Below are 24,965 nucleotides of genomic sequence, written 5' to 3'. Positions count from 1 at the left end.
CCCTCTAAGTGACAGTAAGATTCATTAAGCATCAGGATGAGAAGTTTCCTTTTTCTCCTTAGCATGGTCAAAGTGTGTGTATTTTTTATCCTATTCTACTGCTCTGGATGTCTTTAGCAAAGGTTTGCTACATTTCATCTATACCTGTTTAATAAAGCCACAACTGCAAAATCTCTCTATGAAGGAAGCTTATAATGGAAGAAAGCAGCTCTGAAGTCGGATGCATGACAGAAAATTAGTAATGTTTTCCTTAGCATAATTACATACACACCAAAGTTGTTGCCAGTACAGAAAACACAGCCTAAAGCTGTCATGCTCTTAAGGTTTTGTAGCAGAAACTTGGGCCAAGGAGGGTATTGCTGAGGAAAGTGAGCTACTGACCAATTTTGTGTGCTTCTACAGAGCATGATGGCAGCGGGGAGATGACACAGTGGTATCTCCTTAAGAAAATTTCCTCAGTTGCCTAAATAAGTATCATTACAAGCACTATTAAACATATTTCAGCACATTTAATGTATTTCACTGTACCTTATACTGTGGTACAATGTAGTCATGTAGCATCATCAGTAGGGCTACGCTAGCACGGCCTTCAGCCAAAACCTGAGCCTCAACCAAAACTCACCTAACAGCAGATGCAGGTTTTAGATGAGCATCAAGGCTACCTGTTGCCAGAGGAGAAATCCAGTCACGCAACATTCAAGTTAAATGTCACCTACCTGCCTTGACAAGATGGTGTGCATGTGAGCTGGGACTTCCCAAATAGTTCCCCATATAGCCTATAGCAATACCCAGCAGCATCAGCTGGCCAGCGTAATGGAAACAAGCTGGCCAGGCTCCCTGTCTCCTACAGGCCCTTCATGCAAAATGCTGCCAAGTCCTGCACGAGCTGCAGACACTGTAATTTTCTCCAATGCTGACATTTTCCACTTAGATGATTTCCCCATTTGTAAACACTAAAACAAAGCCTAAGCATTTTCTGTAGGGGTGGTGGCATAAGGACTACTCAGCATACGTAGCTCTAAAAGGGGCAGTACCTGCTGTGAAAAGGACACTGTGCTCTAAGTTCCATGTGATCAGCTCTGAGAGGAACACCAAAGCAACACTCATGAGACATTTAGCAGCTGCAGGACGTTTTGCACTCTCTCTCTGCAACAGTATGTAGTTCAGATTAATATTAATAATACCTGAAACAATCTTACTTTATCCAATTAGGTTTGCATGTAATTAAAAGAAAATCCAATGGTTTTAAAATATATTTAGCATTCAAACATAGTAGAAAGTCTGCCGTGCACCACTTAATCCCACACATGTTCCAGTGAGTGCAGCTGGATTCACCTTTTCCATTTCACTTTTCACACACTGCTTATAATCTGGTTCTCCAAGAATTTTAGTTTTCAGGGACAGGTTGCAAGTAAGAGGGAAGTAGTAGAAACTCTCACAAACGATACTGTCAAAAGCTTAGGAGTATTTCAATTGTTTAGTCTCAGCATTGAGATGCCAAAATAGGATGGATGGGTAAGCAGGCTTTAGTTGTCTGTGAAATGAATTAGTACATTTTGCGATGAAAACCGGAGATTAGTAGCTGGATGCATGGTTTATGGCATTCGGTGGGTTGCCATATGCTGTGGGACACATCTTTTGAAGGAGATTTTAATCAACTCAAAAGACAATATGGCAACTGGCAGCCTTTTTCTTTATTGAAGCAAAGTCACAGCATTTTCATCACTATTCCCCTCTTGGGAAGGGAAGAGTTAAACAAAGGCCCCTGAAATTTACATTACTAACAAGTGGAAGGATTGAAGAAAGAGATTACAAGCATATTTCTCTAAAATAAATAATCTACAAAGAGTGCTTTTTCTTCTTAAAAGCAATCTAAAAATGTATAAATTCTACGGTAGGGAGATCAAAAGATATTTTAACAACTTTCAGTATTTACAAACAATACAAAAACTGCGCACGCCATCAAATGATGCAAAATTCTCCTTAAAAATTAAAAGCTTCATTGCTACTAAGAACCAAAAACTCCAGCCAATATTTCAGTTTTAATTAATGGTCTTCTTTGCAATTGGAAAACCGTTATGTGTTTTTATTATCTGTAAAATATACAATAAAACTGAACCTCACTAAATTATTCAGGTTAAAAAAGAAGAGAAATACTGCAGGCAAATCAAAGAGGAAAGTAACTGTAACTTATTCTTTGGTAACCAAAAGTTAGCAAGTATCTGTATTTCAAGTGATGAAAAGTAATAATCTTCCCATTTTGACAAACGGAAGACAGACTTCTGGCAAAACACAGCTCCCATTTCAATTCTGAAAGACAGGCTCCACCTGCAGCTCTGTAGTGCAAGTTCTCAAAGTCAAATTTTCCTTTCTAATTCAGAAACGTCACCCTTCCAAACTCTGGCAGTACACTGCTTAATTCCTCTCCCACCTTTCTGCTGTCTGCTCACATCCTCCGCACACATCCAGTTGTTCCAGTTCTCTAAGGGAATACTCCAGTCAAGGAAGCAATTCACTTGGAGATGAGTGTTTCTCCAAGCGTATGTGTGTGGCTGCATAGCAGCTAGTGGGGTGTTATAAAACTCAGCTCCCTTTTCCATGTTAACTACGTATTTCATTTTCCCTCAGGAAAAACCAAAAATAGAGGTACCCTGGGCCAATTCATAACCTGGTGCACTAACTGCTTTAGCAGGACACGCTCCACTGAACACTGGGGGCATACCCCAGTAATAAGCCATGTAACACCCCAGCACCAACCCTACTCCCTTCTCATAGGTGAATGGGCCTCACTGTGCCTCTCCCTGCTTAACGAACGCACTACGCTGCACCTCTACAATGCTTTTGAAGCAAACATCCAGCTTGTACCACAGGAGCCCTCCCATTCCTCTTTTTCAGGCTTATTCCTAAATGTTGCTTGCGCAATTGCAGTCAAGAAAAACTTCACACCCCTACAGGCTCTGTGAAAACTCCCCCACCCCCCAAGAGGACTTCTAAGGCTTTACACAAGAAAACAAAATTCAACTGTTAACCTTCTTTAAGCCACAGACCACTCATTCAACGCAAGTCCTCCCCACCCCACCCCAACCATGCAGAACTATCATTGCTTTAGCATTTAAACACACACATGCAGTTCGTGGATTAAATGCTCAGCAAAGTAAACTTGTCCTGGTCTGGGCTTTCTTCTGGAATCTAGTTATCTGTCATTTTCTAGACTAATATCCAATGCCTTTTGTCATATAACTTTCATTCAGCTGAAGGGCTTAGATACTTCCTTGAAGTATCTGGTTGAGTCAGTAAGTCTAGATGGGCTGGATCCAAGGTCTCCTTGCAGCCTGCCTCCTCAGCATACGGAAAGTCATTCATGTCCATTTCATCACTGTTAAACATATCAAGCTGTCTCTCTTGCTGCTCTTCCAAAGTCCTTCGGACCCTGCCCTCTGACTGTTCCACCACCTCCCCATCTCCTTCACTAATGACGGTCATGGGGCTGCTCTGGATGCGGTTGCGGACATTGTACTTGCTGCTGGCAGCAGAGGGGGGTGTCCGGGACCGGCCGTATCTAGTGCCAGAGAAGGACATGCTCCTTGGCATCAGGCCCTCACTCTTGGCCCACTCTTCCTGGGCCCGTTTGCTCTTGCTGGGTGAGCAGCTGGCAGGGCTGTCAGAAATGTCCGGAGACACATCCGTCTTTGGCCGGTGGAACCGCGGGTCTGTGTTCTTCAACATCTCTGCCGCGGACATGCGGGAGCTGGTGTCACAGCGGCTCCCTTTCTTCAGCAGCAGGGCTTTGAAGTTGTCGTTGCTGGTGCTACTCTTGCGAATGCTCCTCTGGATAGATCCGGCTTGTTTAAGGGTAGTTGAGGTTGGGGAAGCACCAGTGGGAGTTACGGGGGGTGACGGAGAATGGTTGCGGGTACGGTCGTCTTCTGAATCTTTACGGCCAAGGACTTTCCTTTTGGATCTGAGTGGGAAAAACGGCAAGAAAAGAGGACCAAACAAAAAATTAAACTTTTTACCTCTCCTAATTTAACTCATCTTAAAGGGATGACAATGAATTAAGCTAAAGCAGAGAGAGGGATAAGGGAGAAGTAATCTAAATCTAAAGCATGAGTAAGAACACCACCAAAACTGTATAGGCATTAATGTAGGCATTAGAGGTATAAGCTAAATTTTATTGTTCTTCTGCAAATCTGGAACAATGAAACTACTAAAACTGGTAATACAATGTCCAAAACACTTCAGCAAGTTTAGTGAATCAGGTTTTCTGGAGTCAGTGTTCAACTGCTAAGATTAATGCATTATAAAGATTATATACAGTGCCATTTATCTGTTAGTTGGGGGACCTGATTAAAAATACGTCATCTACAGTATGTTTGGGGGTTTTGTTTTCTTTTGGTCTACTACTTCATTTGATGCTCTTTGGAGAATTAGACGGGCAGTTTAGTGCACTTGCTTTTAGCAAAGGATAGTGCAGTGCACTGCTGCTGAAGTTAAGATGGCGTAAAGGGAGCCACAGGTGACTACTCTGAATTAAATTAATTAAAAAACAAAAGTCTCCTCCTTGACCTAAATATTAACTGAATAGTGGAAATTGAGTCTTCCAGCTTCTACTAAGATACACAGACAAAATTCACAGTTCTGTTGGTGCTCAGTCATTGCAACTCTGCGACTAAATGAAGGAGAGACCAACTTCCTGACATGAAAGTTATCTTTCCAAATGAAAGGATGGAGTGTTTTTTAATTTCAAGTAAAGTGCAGGGATAACAAAAACAAAATTAAGAAGCAGTTATGGAGGTGAGAATAAGTGGAAGCTGGACTTCTATTGCCCCATTTTCCCATTATTATAAATCTTAAACAAAAGTTTTACATGCCTGGTATCTGCAGCAAAGCTGCTTTGCTTCTTTGTGGGCTAAGCAAGAATTAATTCAAAAACATCATATAAGGGCTAATTTTACTTATGCTATTTTGGCCAAAGTTTAAAACAAGTCAGGAGACTTGTTACAAGATTAGCATGCTGTAATTTGGTATGAATTTTTATCAACTGTGTGTTCAATACAGATTGTTCCCCTTGTAAAACAGGTTTCTACTTAATGTGATCCTTAGCTCTACTTTCTTAAAGGCCTTGAGATTTTGCCAAGGCAAGCCCAAATGTCTTTATGCATTGCAGCCTATTGATAATAATCCTTCCCCCCAGAAAATAAAGTAGCAGGATCTGTCGGCTGAGTAGGTGACAGCAACAGACATGGCCATAAACTCTGCCAAGACTTTGGAGTGATGCTGTCTCTCTAGTGGTGAAGCTTATGTACAGATCATTTATGATGCCCCCACAGGCAGCTGTAGCAGCTGCTATTTTCAGCTGCTGCTGCCTCCACCTGCCTTTCTGGGAGAAGAATGTAATACCAGCATCCAGTCAGCCTGAGGATGAATGGACACCAGAAGATAACACAGGGATAAAATGATGCCTTTAGTAGTGGCAAACGTAAGAACCTTGTCTGGATTTAACTGTGTCAGTACCGTAGTCAGCAAGTGAATTTGGTGCTTGGATGCTCTGTGAGTCTCTATGCGAACATGTGTGCGAATTATTTACAGGAAAAAGACTTCCCTTCATTAGGGTTTTGGCTGCCTATGGGTATCTTTAAACACTGAAGTGCTAGGGTTGTACTGCTGCCAAAACCCAAATGAAATTCCAAATATATAGAAAGCAAAATTTCAGTTGCAAAGATCTTTAGGGCAAGAGTGGTATCTTGGTTTGATGCTTAATTGCTAGACCGCAAATGCAGAGCAGAGCACTCCATGCTTTTCTCAGCATGTATGAATTATGTCAGAAACTTAAAATTAAGAACCAAATTTGGTTTTGGTGGCTTTTCAGACTGAGACAGGGTACATATTCAAAGAAATCTGTGACTTAAACTTAGATTGTTCTTCCTGTCCTTAACACACATACCACTAAATTTCTCATCTTACTCCAAAGCACATATTCAGAAGTCCCAATCCCCAAAATAACACCTTTTACAAATAGTGTGTGTGTGGGGGGGGGGAAACAAGCCATTTTTACTTAATTAACAACCAAGGAAGATAGTAGTTCAAGTCTAAAGCCAGCAAAAGCAAGGTCTTAATAACAAATGTGTGAAGCAGTTTTAACTATGTCACATCCAGTTCCATTGTCCATTTCCCCATAAACTCACAAATTACTCATATGTGCATACACACAGAGATCCATTCCCTATCTGCATACAGAATGGAGAAGGGCTACTGGCCAGAATACTTCATTCTAAAACCAGATTTGTCGCAGTCCTGGTAAATGCCATGCAACACAAATGCAACAGACCATTTTTAGAACAGCTCCCACAAGCCAAGTCCTAAGGGAGTAACCATGAGTTGTAAAAAGTCAGTATCATATGTATGGAATTTTTGTAACATCTGAGACAGAATAGTTTCAAAGATGAAATTCCTTTGCATTTGCATCCCAAGTGATGCGGTCTCCCAGCCACGTTCTCACAACAGGCTTTCCCCATCCCTCAGTACTCCTGATGCAGAACTCATGCACAGCTTCACAAACTGACTAAACCTAAATAAACCTATACAGATGCTGCCAGGTGTTCTCTGTGACCAGATAAAGAGGTGGCCCCTGTACCTTTTGAAGTTAAAGACAAAGCCACAAGATGGCACTACCACTACATCGATTCTAATCTAAAAGCAAGCCCAGTAGTTCAGAGTGGTAATGGTCTTCTGTGTGTACTGTTTAAATGGTGCACACGTTTCATGTTGTGGTTTTAAGCCTTTTTTTTTCTCTTTTCCTTTTTTTTTTTGTTTAGAACCTCAGGTGAACAGCACAAAAATCTAGTTGCCTATTGAAATGATTTTGTTTTTAAGGGAAATGAATAATGTCATTGATAATAGAGCCAGTATTGCACATTTCATTCATGAACCAGTTTGACACAAGACACCCGACCTCAGGCTGGATTATGGCAAACTATAATCCAGCGTTTGCCATATGTTTTGCCATATGACTGACATGTTGTGTTACTTGCCAGTTTCAGCCACGCTTGCCATGAAGCATTAGCGTTGAGCCTCTGTCCCAAACTGCACCATATAAGCAGCGAAGAGAGTAAAAAGAGATGGAGAAGAACAAGAATGAAAACAAAAAGATACACAGAAAAAGCAACAGCAGAGTTAATATGGCAGATTGAGAACAGTACAATAAATACTAGACGTAATTGATATTTTAAGGGGCAGGTTATTTATAATACAATCTATATTGATTTAATCTGATAGCTTGTAGTTCAGAATTGATTAAAATATATTTGTAGAACAATAAAACACAAGTTCTTTATCTTTTTCATGTATCGCCTTACTAGAAAGCTGATAAATGCCTGCTTTCTGTTACAGCAATGACTGTTGTAACTGGGTGTTTTAGTAAATGTTAACTACATTTACTACAAGAACTACAGGACCTGAGTGTGGGAATGGCAATTTCTGCAGTACCTGTGAATGGCTGCAAAAAGATCTTCGGTAGTCCTTGGTCTTGCTGGTGTTGCCACTCCATCTGCCTCTTCCCCATAACTATTGCTTGGCAGGAACGAACTATGTGCTGTATCCGATTCGAACACCTCCACTATGCAGAGAAAATGAACAATACTGTCAGTCCATCGTGGGAACCCAACAGGCATACAGTCCTGAAATCTGCTCGCACCGCCTCTGATCAAATGAGTGCACTGCTGTCATTGCTGTGATTTCAGAACACTTGCTGAGGAAACTGCAGTGCACAAAATGCCTGTGCTTGCTTACACACATAGAGAACAGTGAAAGAAAACGTGTATGGCTTCCACTAACACAAAATCAAAATTAACAAAGCTAACCACATTTTCATAGCATGAAATCTCAGCACAATTACATAAAGCATCATTTTCTTCCCATGTCTTCAATAATGAGAAATCAGAAAGGAATTGTAAGAAATCTCATGAAGTATTAATCGGGTCCCTGCAACTTTCTTTAGGCTTATAGTTGTAATTATTGCAAGAGGTTCTTTTCTCTACAGAAGCCCACCTTAATGCTAGGGCTGCTATGCTCACTCCCCAGCTTCTTTAAAATACTGCCGCATCTGAAAAAAAGGCAAAGGAAAGAGACTCACCAGTTTCGTTCTCTTGAGATAGGTGCCCGTCAGTGTTACTGCCACTGTCTTGGCTGCTGCCTGAACTGCTTCCTTCTTCAAAAGCAGACTGCTCCTCCTGCCTGGGTTCTTCTTGAACTGGTGATGCAGCAGGCTGTACCACAAAGGCATTAGCTCCCACTGTCTCTGAGAAGGTGAATCCAGCAGCTCCTCCCTCAGGAACCAGGCTGCCAGAGTCCATCTCGCTACAACTGAGTCCATCTGTAAGACAATTTCTCGCCTCCTCGCAGTGTGCAAGCACAGCGTCTCTCTTAGTTGGGCTTGATGTGCTTCTGACAGTATCACTCACTTCAGCTTTTTTCTCCACTGTAAGATCTAACTGTGGAGGTGGTACCACAAGGAACAGTTTGGGTTTCTTTGAAATAGGAGGTGGTTTCTTGCTTGGCAATATGACCTGAGTCTTGTCGGGAGATGCTGGTGACCCCTGAAGTAACATGCCAAAAAGGAGGTCTTCACTCTGCACTGAAGGCTCAGGTGTGTCTTCACCAGTTGTCCCCAGTGCATCAGCTTCAAAAGACTTGTTTAGACCCACAGCACTTGCAGGCTTTTGATCTCTGTCAAGTGCAGGTACATTATCAGGCAGAACGACAGGAGAACCCCGAGCCAGTGTTTGAACTGAGTTTTTAAATGAAGTGCCTTGAGTTTTCATTTCCTCTTCGCCTAAGCTGCTGCTGAGTCTTAGTGAGAGAGACGGCTTTAGGGAAGACTGAGATGATGAGCTTACAGCACCCTTTTCCTGAGAGGCAGTTTCAGAAGCAGATTCAGGTGATGGTTCACCTTCTGTCGCTTTTTTCACAGACCTCAGCTGCACCATTTGCAATGCTTTGGTAGTTACTAAGGGCATCACAGGTCTCGATGGATCTTGCTTGTTGAGTGGCTGTTTCACTGGACTGTAGCAAGACTCTTCCTGGTTACGTTTCTTAAAAGAATACTGCGGGCATATTGTTGCACCTTTCGTTAGTTTGGGATCAAGAGGTGGTGCTGGTGGCGGGACAGCTAAGGGGAAAGTGGAAGGAGCAGGACAAGGGCAAGAGAATGAACTGATGGAGGCTTCTTGTGGAAACCATGGGACAGGCTGGGCAAAGGAAGAATTTGCATCAGCTTCTGGTGGGGGAGGGGGGAACGTGGGAGAGGCTGGCTGTGGTGACAGATCCATGACTTCTGCTGGAGGAGGGGGGGGGGGAGGGGGAGGAGAAACTTCAGGGCAATGTGGAGGAGGTGTTGGAAGAAGAGGTGGCAGAGGGGGAGCACCAGAATCCGGAGCAGAGCTCACGGTGGAGTCCAGTTTCTTCACACTCATGCTCCCTTCAGTAGATGTATTTGAAGAAAGAGAAGTGGAGGAGGAAGACATGGAGAGCGAAGACAGAAGAGAGGATTTCCTTTCAGGCACTTTAGGCTTCAGCTTGGATTTTCCATTTCCTGATGATGCAGATTTTAAAATTACAGGCACTGGAGTAAGTGCAGTGGGTGTATTGGACTGGCTGGAGTACCCACTCGATGGCGATGTGACTCGGTGGGATTTCTCCGGAGAAGTGCTCTTTGGTTTGGCCAGTCCACTGGGCACTTGTGGCACAGAAGCCCTTGAGCCATCACTGAAGTGGCTGATGCTGTAATCGCTGAGAGCAGATGATGTACTGGCAGAATGGGTCACTGGGGATTTTACCTGGTCATCTGCCACGGCTGCATAGTCACTGTAGTAACCCCACTGGTCTGCGTACTCCGACTTGATGCTACTTGTTTCACTCTGAGAGGGAGTGACTGTGCAGATGGAGTAGAGGTTTGGAGCAGTGGTGGACATCATGCTGCTGCTTGCGCTGACTGAGCTTTGGCTGCGGGAGCGCAACACCCAGGGATCTTCATAATCACTGCAGGGACTCTGGGAAGGGGAGCTGCCATTTTTGCATTTGAGATTCAACTGCAGAGAATGCTGAAGGGTGGCAATGAGGGTTTCATCAAGTACCTGTCCATTTGACTGGGCTTTTTTCTTGGGCATCCTTCTGAGTGAGTCTGTTCTGGATGGGGGCAAAGGCGGCTTCTTTGCCTTTTTCAGAGAGATGTTTCTTACAAGGGATTTTTCACCTTGGCCTGACTGGTCATCCTGATGTTTCTTCTCCTTTCCTTCTAAGACATTTATCACACTGTCTCTGGAGTTCCCAAAACCATTAGTACTATCACAAGACAAGCCTGACTTCAGCCCAGAGTCCATATGCACGGAACCATAATAACCATCATGGTCCACAGAATACAGAGAAGTAGAATCATCTCTGACTGAAGTCCTCTCCAGGCTGCTGCTGCTCACGTTGCTACCGGGAGTGGCACAACCTGATGTGGTACAAACCACCTTGTGTGAAAGAGTCTCACTGTTTTCTGCAGACTTGTACAGCCAGTGCTCTGTGCTGTTCACTGCTGCTTGTGCTCGCTCTCCTGAACAGCTAGAATCACTCCTACCATCGCTGTCCTGGGAAGGGTTTGGTAAAGTGAGATTGTTCCTACAGCTATAGCCCATGCTCTGAGACCCAGCCTCTGCATTTCCAGGAGTGCTAAGAGAGACAGCAGAGTCACCAAGAGAAAGCATCATGACAGCATTAGATGGGATGGTATCTGACGTCTGTGAGTGACGGGTGGAGCTACTCTCACTCCAGTTACCGCTTGAGGAATGGTGGTCTTCTTTCCCACTTACTGCACTGCTGGCAACAGGATTGTCTCTTGGCTTTGGGTAGGCAGTGGAGCTGGTGATTTTATTGTCCAATGATCCAACACTCTGGGCAGCGTGAATAACAATAACTTCTGATGAGGATGACAGTGTTGCATTGGGTATGATGCTCGTTGAGTAGGTGGCATGAGGAGAGACCACACATGCTGGGCTTGCAGACTTTTCACTATCATAGCTTCTCACCTCTTGAGACTTTGGCCTCGACAGGGTCCCTGTTGTAGAATTATTCCTCAGATGCACAACACTATCATCCACTTGCAATTTACTCATCTGGTAGGGTAAAGAGCCAGCAATGTCTTCTGTCTGCCTAGAGATGCTCTCTGTCTGCTCTAGGGACTGCAGAGACACTCTTGCACCAGCCCGAGGCAAGCTGTGAAAACCTATGTCGCTATTTTGCCGAGAAGCAAATATAACTGCAGCAGAATCACTCATCACTGACATGTTTCCAGATGAGCTGGAGAACTGAGACATCTGGGCTGCAATGCCTTGTCCTTTCTGTGCTCGTATTCTTCTCATTGAAGGGGGCACAACCTTAACTTCCTCCGTCTGGCAGCTGGTGTCCTTGGTTTCAGAGCGCTGCATAGCAGAGCGATAGCTGTCTAGTCTCCCTAGCGTGGAACAGTGATCTGGGACATACATCGAATGCCCTCGGAAATCACTTTGGCCAGTACCAACTGCTGGAGTCAAAATAAAACAATTATTTCTTGAGGCACAAATTCACATTTATCTTCTTATTCATTTAAAACCAAAGAACCCCAGCAAAGTGCTTGACCGATCCCCATGCTCTTGCTGGTTATGCCTTCTGAAAAAGAATCTGCAACAATGGATTTTGCACAGGCATCCCATGTTTTCTGCATTTCTCTTCCCTCTTTCTTTATTACCAGGAATCTTCGGCTTACAGAATTACCTGCGTTCCTGCCGCACATTTGACACATGAAATCCTCTGTTTATGACATGGTAATAATTTCCATAGTAATCAGTTATGTCAGAAACCAAGTAGTACTGTTTTACTTCCAGTAGGCAAAAGCAGCAGGCACAGACAAAGCCTGAGAAATGTGAAGTGTGTTTCCATGCTAATGCCTTGTGCAATAAAGAAAAGGGGAAGGAAATCTGAAGACTAATATGAATAATCAGATCTGCTTTTTTAAAACATTACACTTCAGAAAAAAAAACCAACAATTTCAGGAGGTACGGATAGCTCTTCAATCCTTGCTGTTTATCTGAGAGGAGGCTAACACATTGGAACATGCATTGTTTTACCACAAACAATGTATGTGCTCTAACAGCATTTATACAAAGACATTATCCAGCACTGCAAATAAAAATATTAAATAACATTTCTCCATACAACTGCTTTCTATTTTTCATTTAGGAAAAAATCGTAAGAAATGGGGAAAAGAAACAGTTAGTACTGATGGTCGTCTCATCCTCAGCATGTCAGCGAATAAAAAATAACTGTACTTTAAAAAAAGAAGTTATAATCATGTTGGCATAAACAAATTCCGACTTTGAGGATAATGGAAAAACAGGCTTAGTTCAAAATACAGTTAGCACTGGGTCAGTAGAAGGGACTCCAGGGTTCTTTTAAATTTACGTTTTTATTGGTAGCTGCCTTTTAAAATCACAAACCAGAGCACTGCTTTAAAATTAGTCTGTGTAAGGCTGTTGCTTTTCAATTCAGTTGCATTACTGTATAAATAGCAGACACAAACAGCAGGCGTGCTGTTGGAGATGCTTGTAAGGATGCTGCATATGTCACTGTGGGAGAAAATTGGTTATTTCAAGTCTCCGCCTTAGCTAGTCTTACAGCAGCAGTGAAGTAACAAGCACGCCTGATAGGACTGTTCTTTCATATTTACTATATGAAATTGGATCAGGTATTCTTATCATGCAGCTTTAACCACCACTTAAAGTACATTTAATTATCCTTATTCTTGGCAGGCAAAAGAGGGGTTTTAGAACAAGGAAAAGAGGGCTCTGAAAAGGCTACAGTGAAAGCAGCACACACAAAAAGATTGTTTACTTCTTTTCCCCAGGCACATAAGTAGTCTTTTAGCAGCTTGAAGCCTATTTAGTTTGCTTTGTGTAGATTCTCTCGCTCTCATGAAAATGTAGCCTCTTTCTGCTTCTGGTAGAGGTCTGCAGCAAAGCTAGGTATTCGAATGCTGGCAAACGTCTTGGATAATCTGAGATACTGTCAGAACAGATGGACTACTGCAGCCAACCAAGAGAGGTATTTGCATATTCTGTATACAGTTATTAAGAGCAGTACAATGATAAAAATAATTCCGTTTTGCTTTCCATATGTATTTTTTTTGGTATAGAATCAGTGTGTGCCCCTTTGGTTAAGAGAGAGACAAACATCAGAGCAGACATTTCAAATGTCTGTGGAACTGTGACATCACTGTTGACAACTATTAGCCAATTAAAAATATCCAGTAAGAAAAATCTGTGGACTAAATAACCAGAGATGGGGTATTTTCTTCTACCACTGTGAGATACACACATGCACACAAATACACACACACCCCCACGCACAGAGACAGAAGGATGGGGCTGGTGGAGATTGAAGCTGTCAGCACTACAAGAAGTACCTAACACTGTCACATACTGACCTGTGGCTGAGAGCACCTCATTTCAGTATGTGGTATGTTTGTATTCACAAAGGAAGCTAAATGCACTCTGTTTCACAAGCAGTGTAACAGGGATGGATGGTTTATGCTTGTTTACAGCGTTCCTGCTAGGGAAGGTAAATGGCAAAGTGGAACAACACTAGACTTACTAACCAACCTCTTCCTCCTTCCAAAACTAGGAGTGTTAGAATGCATTACTGGGACATGCTGTTTATGGCAAATGCACAATGATGTCCAAGATAGCAAATTAAACTTTGGCACTCTATCTGCGCCACTAAATAAAAGAGGCCAGCTACTTTTTGTAGAAATGCAGTGTATTCTGAAATTACTTCAGCTTTGCTTTTGGCTTCATATGTATGCACAACCTCATCCAAAGCTGTGAGTTTACTTCTCCTTTATAATACAGCAATTGCTCTTTTTACAGTTCCGTTACTCGAAGAGGGACAACAGAAATCTGCAGGGAAAATGGTCCAAAAAAACTCAGCTGAAGTTTGCTGACTTAAGTATTCTCTTAAAATGTTGAGGGTTTTAAGATGTTGGTGGAATTCAGAGGGTAGTGAGGAGTATGTAATGAAGCCAGAAGTGGCTGCAATTTGGTGATATGATAAATGTGGCTGAAATTAATTAATAATCATCTTGTCTGTGTTTTGTATTATCAGGTGTCCAGTAGCCCAGCAGCCAGTGCTACGCCCACCACGGGAGACCTGTATCTATATTCATTATTACTCCTTGCTATGCTGGAGAGATCTCTGAGGCAAATGCTCTTCCCTAATGCTCTTCCATGTAGACTTCAGCAGCAAATAACAAACACCCACTATCTGAAACAAGCAAAATATGACATACTTTACAACTCTTGCATGGAAGCACAAAGAGGTTCAAATGCACACCTTAGCTCCAAGCACTTGATCCAAGATAGGCACATACAGGTTACACCAGTTTTCCCTGACTTTGGTAGTTACTGGTGTTGTTCATTAGAGCTGACAGGGACTGAGACACAAGGCATATCTGATGGAAACTGAAAGTGTCTGCATGCAATCCCTAGGGGCAGGTACTAGCTCCTAGAAGATTCCCTGTGACTGATCTGGTGGTACCAGCAGCCTGCTGCTGAGAATCAGCAGAAAGGTACTCTGCATTAAAATGAGTGTATAGAACAAGGATCTGAGAGGCTATAAAGTGTGTGTGTGTTGATATCATGAAGAACATGCTTGTTTCAACTAGTATATAGAAATAATCTTCCCAAACTTCTTCTGACTAACCATTCCTACCAGAAGCCCTTCTCTCTTGTGCCACAGGCACATTCCTAAGATCTGTTGCTTTCATCTTCTCCTCCAGCCCCACCTAGCTATCTCTTCCAAACCTGGTGACCTGGCCAAGTCACTGTGCAGGCACCAGAACTTCCAGTGTTGCAAAAAGAAATTGCGTATCTATTTTACCCTAGTACTCACGTATAACAAATGATTTTTAATAGACACTCAACAAGAAACAGACAAGTACATCAGTCTTGTAGTAATTTGTAGGAATTTTCACTGTGCTCCATGAAGCATCTACAATCTCTCTGAGGGGAGAAAAGTACTGCACAGAATCACAGAATCACAGAATCACAGAATCCCAAGGGTTGGAAGGGACCTAAAAAGATCATCTAGTCCAACCCCCCTGCAAGAGCAGGGTAACCTACAGTACATCACACAGGAACTTGTCCAGGCGGGCCTTGAATATCTCCAGTGTAGGAGACTCCACAACCCCCCTGGGCAACCTGTTCCAGTGCTCTGTCACTCTTACAGTAAATCCTGTGATACTTTTCAGTACTGCCAGCTAAAAAATATCCTCATTCGTTGCATGTATCACTGTCACCCTGAAAGGGAGAATTTTGATGGAAATATAAGGAATTTCTTGATTCTATTCATTTCACTAACTAAACAGCCTCTAGTAAAGATTATATTCCTGGCATTTCTGTCTTTCATCCCCCACTTTGAAAAAGCAGACAATACACACTCTGGATGTGTCTCTGGATGAATAATTCTGGAACTGTACAATGTTGAAAAACTACAGCTATAAAATCAGTATTATTTAAAATGCACAATTAGCTGTGAAATTCAGAGACACGTAACTCTCCAGATACTGTTAAAGTTGCAACTTGAAGCAGATACAGAATTACTTTGCTTGAACAGCTGGGTATTTGTGTTGTATTTCTATAGATAATGGGGATACCACTGGATATCCAGGATGCTTCTTAACTGTGGGACCTGAAACTTGAATGACTGCTGGTGCTGAAAGGACTAATTAGGAAAGAATATCAATTAAGAGTAGTCTTCAACAGAATAGCTTAGTTTCCAAGGATCAGAAGGACTTTCATGCCTTCATGTGACTGAGATGGAATTGTTTCCTCTAGGACATGTCAAAGGAGAAACTTCAACAGTCCCAAATGATCCCAAGGACACTGCCAGCTGTTGGGACAGGGCCAATGGGGGCCTAAGCTGTGCCACAAGAAAGCAAATGAGGGACTTCCAGGTCAGGTGTCAGTCATATTCATCCTAATGACTGATGGGAGGTCCTATAGGTGACAACTCATTATGAGCTACCGAAAATGGAAGGCAAGGGAAATGAGCTGAAGAAAAGTGTATGAGGTCAATCTGGCCCTCTGAACCCTTTGGTAAGGAAGAAAAGAAAAATGCAGATGGTAGTGGTGATGGTGGAAATCACAGAGCTGTAAAGCCCCTGAACTGCACCTTAGAGTGGGGAAAAAAAAAGCACTGAAATTATCCAAAGAAAGTACATGTATAAAACTGTAAGACACTTTTTGAAAACCAAGAATGGACAGAAACTTACAGTGCCGGGGCCAAGAAGAAGAAATAAAATGGTGCAAACTTTAAGATGGTTTCCTTTCCCCTGCTTTTGTTTATTTGGAAGATGAACTGCGGTGGAACTGAGACTCAGGTCTGGGACCTGTTCCTCCTGTAAGACAGGGAGGGAGTCTGAGACACCAGAAGCTGTCCATTGGTGACTGGGACTGCACCGGTGCAGGGCTCGGGAGAAATACTCACAACCAGGTAATGCAGTACCTTCACAAAAAGAAAGTTAGTATCAACCAGACCCTAGAGCACTGACACAGAGAAGGGAGCATGGAAACACGATGAAAAAAAGTATTTTGCTGCCTTTATTTCGTCTGGGGTGCTGGAAGGTCTGGAGGAAGCTGAAGATAACCAAGAGCCAAGAAACGAGCAAGGCCTGAGACAGGTTCTCCCAGGGAAATGATCATCCCTACTAAACTTCTGCTTAGGAATCATCTTGTCTGAGGGGAGAATACCAGTTTGTGTGTCAGGTACCATCTGAAGAAGACAGCTACAGGCAATTGATAAATGGCAACACAGAGCAGAAAAACTGAGAGCACAGAAACCTGAAGGTTCATCATCTCAAAGTTTCTTGACCTTTCTGCAGTTCTGATCCAACACTGACTCCATTAAACATATATATATACACATACATACATATATATATGTATTTATGTTCTGTGAAACAATGAAGGTAATTAAGAGGTACGCAAAACTATTTTTTTTCACTGCTGTCTTCTGCAGAGAGGAATGCTTCGCCTTCTCTGCTTAGTTTGGTGTCACTGCTAAATAATACTAAGAGGGTCCTACTGTTAAAAAAAACTGTTCAGAAAACAACTGGTGTCTCTAAACTGGTAGGCATCCCATACTCTTATTGTGTCTCAGAATCCCATCTACCACATAGCATTTTATTTACAGAGCACTTTTTTACATGGGAGTTTCCAGTCTATGCAGAGAGAGTGGTTCATCGCTGGAAGACACCTGTGAAAACACAGCAGTATTACAACACTCAAAAGTAGGAATGTTTAAAGATACTTTCAGCACATGCCTCATGGGTGCAGTTAATGATTCCTTTCAGTACATTTGGCTAAATGTGATGAGGGTACCAGAGCCACTGAGCTCAGGCCAGCAATCAGTGCAGGCTTTCCCTTCTCTTTGGTCTTTTTTGTTCCAAAGGAACCAAAGCAGCCAGGGGAGAACCCCAGCAGCCTGGCCTGGCAGAAGCTCTTCTAGGCTCTATCACAAGAAAACAGTTCAAGCTTGGTTGAAGCTTTGAGGTTCTCTCAAGTTTCTGCTTCTTTCTGAAGGATAAACACGATGTAACAAGAATCTGCTGTACATGTTGGTTATTTGGCCTGTGCACAGCAAATTTGGTGTACCAAGGGATTTTAATCTTTGTATAAATATTATAGCCATTCACAGCAATGCTTTAGGGGAGAAACAGATTTATTCAGCTGAAATCACAGGGAGAATGTCAATATGCACAATGCAATTGCTTGATTTGGAATTTAGTCCAGATCCTTGTTCTGACGAAATGAACTGTGGAATGTTTTAAAACAACTCATTGTTTGTTTTGGGACAGTGTAAGAGAAGTAGGGAACGGATGGCTACAGAAATATTTGGGGAGTGATAGGGGAGAAAAGGTAGACAGAGCACTGAACAAGGATGGGGAAGACTTAATTTATTCCCAGCCTTGCCAGCAGCCTGGTCAGTGACTCCAGCTAAATCACTTCACTGCAGTATGCCTGGTTTCCCCATCTATAAAATGAAGGCACTGATAACTTCTCAAGTGCAGTTTGTTTCTAGTGATGGAAAGCAATACACTAAAAGGATGTATACTGCCATCAGAGAGTTCTCCTGGCATACATTTTGCTGTCTGGACAATATACAACCACCTCAGAATCAACATGAAGCTTCTAACACAACTTCCACGGTAGGACAGATGGCTGAAGCCCTGTGTGCCTGCCGGTTGTGGGCCAGGAAATTGTCCAGAGAAAGCTCTTACTGTTGAGCTACACTGCCAGCCCTAAAATTTCTGCAGCTTAAAATAGGAGCCAAGGAAAACCTTCAAGCAGTGCAACATGAATTGTGCTCAGCACAGAGATGAAAGACCAAAATCAAGACCATAAAACCTGTCACCCTTAGCAAACAGGTTAGCAAAAGTCACAAACTTCTTTTAAGATATTGAGGAATTCTTTTTAAGATAGATGCCATGTGCATTCTCAGTTTACTCCACTGGGTAAACTACAGTTGATGTTTTCAAGCATGAAGTGTTTCTCAACCATGAAGTAGTTACAAACATAAGCACAAAGTTTTGGAAATGCTGCCGGCAGGAAGCGTTCTGCACACATCCACCCAAGTACTGTTGTCACCCATTTCAAAATCCAAGTGCCTGAAAGAGTGGTGGGACACCCACCAGGTGACAAAGAGCAGTGTGGCAGAAAATGTTGTCTTCTCCGCTCCCTGCCCTTGAGGTAGATCCTACATGTGTCAAAGACAATCCCTATCAAAAACTATGACCTTGGTGTGTGTATCATTTTCAGAATACCACACTGGACTCAAAACCACTGTAACAATGAAAATGAACAGTGGAAGCAATGCCCTGTATCAGTTTTGCATTTAAGCTGTACAAGCATTTTCAAGGAGCACAAGTAATTTCATCTCAGCTCTAGACGAGAGAAAAGTGATTTAGTTTAAGATAGAAGAGGATGTAAAAAGAATCCATCCTGAATGGATGAGAGGATGAGGGTTGTCTCTGCTATTCCACAAACCAGCTGTAGACATGGTATCTGAGCAATTAGGCTCAAAGACTTGTAACACGAGAAGGGAATCTTTGGTTAAGAATAATTCAGTATTAAGTTTTATGCAGCTTTGTTTCCAGATTTGATCTTTCTTTGGTTACAAATCTATTTTATTTAACTACAGCAGGCACAAAAGAGCCTCCATCCCACAAGAAGAGACAGACAAAGATGCCTGACACCTCTGGACAATTCTCAGAGCAATAGTTACAAATAAATTCATTAAATGAGATACAAAAGTAAGGAAATTTAAAGCTGCCTAACTTTAGCTGTCCTAATAGGGGTTAGGGCAACAGAATTTTCTTTCTTGAGGCAGAGGATCGATTCCCAGGCACTGTTGCATTACAGATGCTAAAGGAGTACTGTTCCACTCACAAACTGTTCTTCATGTACTTGCTTATTTCTTGGCTTTCTTTGCATATGGCCCTCTAGCTCATTTCAAACCCATCCAGACAAGCTACATGTTTCTGATTCTGTTTCTGAAAAATCTCGACAAAGAACCAAGTATTGAAAAACAAAAAAGAGATGCAAAATGCAAGATAATAACACTTACTGAAATCGTCTATATATGAGATGATTACACATGCAAAGAACTTAAGATTATGTTCTGCCAGACTGTTTTAAAAGACACTCTTCATTTACTAGAAAAAAGAATGTCATTTCATCTGTGGAGTTATCATCTGGGGAAAACTGAAACATCTTTTTAAAAAGTAAGTAAGAATGACCAGATTCACATCAAGAAGTTCTGCAGAAAGAGCCTGAAAGGTCTGCCAAAATCCAGACTGCTTCACCAGCTTTGAGTATCATGTATGCTACTAACTGTGAAAGAGAACAGCCTGAGGTAGTGTAAATGGGACCAGGTAGGCATTCTTACTTTGGAATACACGCAATAACTAATGAGCCCATGTAAATTACATCCAACCAAATAACACTGATACTTGAGGGTCACCAATTACATCTAAACTGAACTGGAAAATACATGGGTTTTCAGTGTTGATGCAACTCTCAGCAGATTGGGGAAGGCATCTATAAATTCTTTTACTCCACTGAGTAATTTTTTGCAAGCTAAAATGCCTGCCCACTTTGGTTTTGCTTCAGTGAATATCCTGGAAAAGTAGCCCAAATCTCCAGGAAAGCATTAAAGGCCCAAAACCTTAAATCCCTGCAGATTTCCGCTGTACCAATACACCATTTTCCAAATACCCTGATCTTTTGAACAGATGGAAGTCAACAGATAAAAGGTCCTAATTTCCAGATGCACAAGATGGCAAGGGGGCACAAATATATTTGGAACTTTAATAGGCTATCAGACTGTATTGGTTTCATGAGCACTGGTAATGTTATTAGTCAAGTAATGAGAAGCAGTGACAATGAACAGTGTATGGAATACAGTTCTGATGAGCCATACCTAGCTCCTTTTGTATGTTGTCAGGGATTCCTGTAATAGTCTTTCTCCTTTTGACTTTCTTCGGCCGTCTTACCACCGTGTCTGTGTAAATTAGAGACCGCCGAATGCTGGCTTGGCGGTCGAAATTCTCCCCTAATACATGGTAGAACAAGCAAAGCAACATTACTTCCAAGCACGCTGACGTCATGCATTTTCTTCCACTAGTTTTGTTGTAGAAATGGAAAAAAAGGCATTAATAAATGATGTTAGCTTGGTCCTACAATGAAGGTTTACACTGAAGGAAGATAGAGCATATGGTCACAGTAAGGCTTTAGACACACACATCTATTACACAGTACTGCAGGTTTTAAAAGGAATTTTGACTTCCTGAGCCCAGTACAGATCTGGTGAGAGCAGCTCTAATTCCACAAGCGAATAGAAACCTTGCTTTGTGGGTTTTGGGTGGTTTTGGTTTTTTTTTTTTTATTATTTTAAAGAAATTAGGTGCAGAAAAAGCAAATCTGCTCATGAAAATGAAAGACCCCAGTGGTTTTATACAGGAACAGACATTGCTATTGGCAATAGCTATTACAGGATCTTTGCACAGCTCCATCATTAAATCACACAGGACGCTTCTTTTTCATTCCAAGTTATTCTGGACCTGTCAAGTGTACCACATTTCTGGTGGTGATCCTTTAATGTCAGTGCAAATAAATACTACAGAATGTGCAGAGATCAAACTGATCTTGTGGTCTCAAATATTTTGGAGTGGAAGCTGCTTAAAATTGAAACTTTATAAATGATTATAACAATACACGATGGCAAGAGCCGAAAAAATGTGTAAGTGCATGTTGCCAGACAAAGCCTTATGATGACCATGTGCCATATCATAATGGGACCCAGAAGCACCACTATCATTAACCAGCTTTTCTTTAGGAGTTCACTTTTGTTTAGAGGCTTATAATTTGGCCATTTTACTAGTAGCAAGATATAACTTGCTCTGTAGATTGTGAGCCAAGTTAACGCTCTGTCACTTCTAAAAATCTAACAACTTCCCCCCCCCAATATTTCGTGTAAGTTCCCTTTTTGGAAGATAAAGCATTTTAAAACACTGATAAATGTCCCTCAGATGACCCATTTAAATGCAGAGAAAACCCTGACATATGTATATACTTTTTTGCCTTGTAAGCTTTTTTTGAAAATTGATGACCAAATTATTTACCTCTAAAAAGTGATTAATGCACAGTAACTAATATGTCATAAATACTATCCCTGGCTGACTGCACATCAGTATGATGTGTGTCGTGCAAATAGCATAGAAAACCTCATTACCTCTGTAAGTTAAAGATATAGTCATATATTAAAGTATAGCATGTGGACTTGTGAAAATGCAAGGAATAAACAAGGCAGTTTCATTCACCATGTTGTAAATATAAAGACTGACTCTGTTTGACCAGAGCCTTGTACTCCTATGAGCTGCACTTGTGCCGAGCAGGCTCCTTGCATCTACAAAGTGCCAGTTTCATCCAAATTTTGGACTGACTGAAGTCAAGGCAGATCAAGGGAGGAGGAAGCCCATGGGGTCTATAAATTTAGATCTATGGATCCCACTAGCTTAGTAGAAGCCCTGAAATATTAGACTCTTCAGTGTCTGAGGCATTACATTAGGACCCTTACAGGATCAGGACCATTAGGTAATCCTGCCATGAAGGATAATAGTAATTCTAGCCAAATGATAACAAGTCTAAAGAATGTGAATGAGAAAGGTTTGCATTTCTGAACATATCTTTATCCATTCAAAGGCCAATAATTATGCCTGAGATGGTAAGTTGCAAGGAAATTAAAATGCAGCTTTGAATGCTCTGGAATAAAATGTAAACAGTAAGTAGAGGGTGCAAACAAGGACGAAGTCTTTTACATGAAGCCTCAGACAGCATGAACAGGATGACCATGAGAAAATTTTACTGTGTCAGTAACTTCTACCCCTGAGCTATCCAAAAGCTAACTCAACCAATCCATCTTCAATGGCTTCTCATAGACAAAAGGCTTTTTCAAAGCCACTGTGCTAATTTGTAGGATTTTGAAGTAGCAACTTCGATAAATTCCAACAAGAAAAATCAGAACATCTCATTCTTCCCTTCTTTGCTATCATCTTTCTTTTTTATTAAAATATCAATGTTACTGTTAAATATAATTTGCAGATTTCAGGATACTTTTCTCCTTCTATTGCTGGTTTGTAACAAGTCTGTAACAAATCTAGGCATTCCTTATGCAGTTTATTCCATCTTCCCTCATGCAGTGTACTCAGTTCCCTTGGATTCACTGAAAATATTTAAGTATGTGCTTAAATCTCACTGGAGTCGGTCAAGCTGGACTCAAGCAAATGCTTAAATGTTTTGCAGGATCCAGCCTTGCACTCATCACCTCCACCATCACCAGCCTCCTCCATCTGGAAAGAAAGTTAGTTCCGGAAATCCCATGAGAGCAGACACCATTGTACATCTTTTAATCCCCAGGTATGTAAAAGCAAAGACTGGCCACCACTGAAAATTCAGCCCAACCCTTTCCAGGCCAGAACAAGCTCAGCCCAGGCACTCCCAAAGACTGAAACTGCTTCCAAATCTGGGTGTCTAAGTCAGCAGCTTGTCAGCCTAATGCAATGCCCCTGCACCTTCAGGCTATCCAACAGATTTTTACTACTACTGTATTAGTTGCAATCTGTTCACCAAAGAGCCCTGAAAGCTGAACTTGTGGAGCATTTATTGCACAGCCACGTGAGATGCCATTGTAGCAGAATCATTACTAATGCACTGCTGAAAACACTGCCAATTGCCAGCAGCCTCTTCGGAGGTTAACCTTTTATTTCATGCCAGGAGTAACAAAAGAGAAGTTTTTGACCTCCCTTCTGGGAGAGTGAGAAAAGAAGTGAAGGAAAAAGTCAAATCAAAACAAAAACCAGCAATGGTTTGTTCCATGGCATGTTGAACAAATGGCATAGAATCTTTGGATTTTTTTTTCCCTGCCTCATGCAGTAACATAAGGAATCCACAAAATAAAATTACTCGGTGTGTGGGAGGGCAGAGGAAGGGAGCAGATTGTGACTTTTTAAAGATGTACAAGGACAGCAGCTTTGTGTGTGTGTGTGTGTGTGTATTGTGTATGGCTCATAGTCTGTTACTGTCGCTTGCTTCATAGTAGCAATATAACTATTCCAAGGAAATGGCGGATTCCAGAGATCAGTCCACACACTGCAACTGTAGTCTTTCTTCACCACCCTCCCCATTCTGGTTCCTTTCAATTACCATGTTTATAGGGGAATAGATGCTCAACAGATGCTCCAGAAAGGTGAGGTGTGATACATATGATTTCTATTTTTATCAGAAATGTTGAGAACCACTGAGCTTGCCACGTGCAAACCAAGTAATTCAGGGGACACCAGGTCTGCTACACCAGTTGAATTAAGCTGGTTGAAGTCACAGGTGTAATTTATCCAAACACTGTAACGTTCCCAGTGACAGTGATTTAAATGTATGAGGGTTATTTGATCTCTTTTATCTCATTTTTCTTTCCATCTGTTTACTTACCCCATATATTGTCAGTATGTAGGGTCATTACATTGAACAGCAAATTACTCTTTCTGTTAGTATACCCTGTTCCTGCTGTCACAATATCTAAGCCCTGCTCAGGCTTATTGATTACATCAGATTATCCATTGTTCCCATAACTTAGCCTTCTGCACTTGTATCCTACATTTCCTAGGTAACACCAACTAGCCTAGTAACACTTCATTATGGCATTTATTTTCCTTTTATTAATTTTCTAGAGATGGGGTGCTTGTAATTATCTGTTGTCTTCATACTATTTCTTTCAAATATTTTCTGCTGTTTATTTAAGGAATGTTTCTTGTTGATTTCTCATCTCTCTCTGATGTTTGTAACAGAAGTACTGCTCCTATGCTACTTAAATACTATCAAACAATACTAGTTAAAATGCTAGTTTATAAAAACATAGGTGAAAAAATTATTGGCAGTCACACAGGGGAAGAGAACACCTAAATAATTTTAAAAGAAAACCAAACATTGCAAGCTACTGATTGTAAGACTAAGCTTGGAATCAGTGTGCCATATGGCATTTGAAATAAAGTGGATATTGAATATCATCCTGGTTTTGGCAGCCAAACGGTCAGTTATTTGAATTAACTAATAATAGACAATCTTGATAATATGCAGAAAAAGAGGGATTATTAAACTGAAGTGGTAATTCTGTCTTTCCCAGAAATTCTATTTACACACAACAAAGTATCTATTCAGCATCAGGCTTTAACATAATTTAACTTCCACAGAGTGAGAGTTCTGCAACCGTAAAACCAAAGAACCTTTTCAAAATGAACAGCTAATACCCAGTTTCTAACAAGAAAATGTGGACTGTGGTCACAT

At 41.6% G+C, this 24,965-nt stretch overlaps 1 protein-coding gene across 8 annotated transcripts in view; it reads right to left on the bottom strand.

Annotated features, from left to right (window-relative positions):
• Positions 1–1,672: 1,672 nt before the first annotated feature.
• NHSL1 (NHS like 1) overlaps positions 1,673–24,965 on the bottom strand; it is a 176,601-nt gene continuing 153,308 nt past the window's right edge. For 4 of the 8 annotated variants that reach the window (XM_065680736.1, XM_065680742.1, XM_065680743.1 and 1 more), the window contains 4 exons: positions 20,551–20,682; positions 8,132–11,560; positions 7,486–7,615; positions 1,673–3,961 (listed from right to left, as the gene is read on the bottom strand). In XM_065680736.1, the coding sequence (XP_065536808.1) occupies positions 3,244–3,961; positions 7,486–7,615; positions 8,132–11,560; positions 20,551–20,682 (4,409 nt within the window). In that variant the 3' untranslated portion in view covers positions 1,673–3,243. The remainder of the gene's footprint in view (positions 3,962–7,485; positions 7,616–8,131; positions 11,561–20,550; positions 20,683–24,965) is intronic. The other 4 variants (XM_065680738.1, XM_065680741.1, XM_065680737.1 and 1 more) reach the window with 3 other exon arrangements.

This window comes from Lathamus discolor, chromosome 5, assembly GCF_037157495.1.
Source record: "Lathamus discolor isolate bLatDis1 chromosome 5, bLatDis1.hap1, whole genome shotgun sequence".
Taxonomy (NCBI): Eukaryota; Metazoa; Chordata; class Aves; order Psittaciformes; family Psittacidae; genus Lathamus; species Lathamus discolor.
Note: the sequence above shows the minus strand (reverse complement) of the source record. Positions and strands in the feature narration are given on the sequence as shown.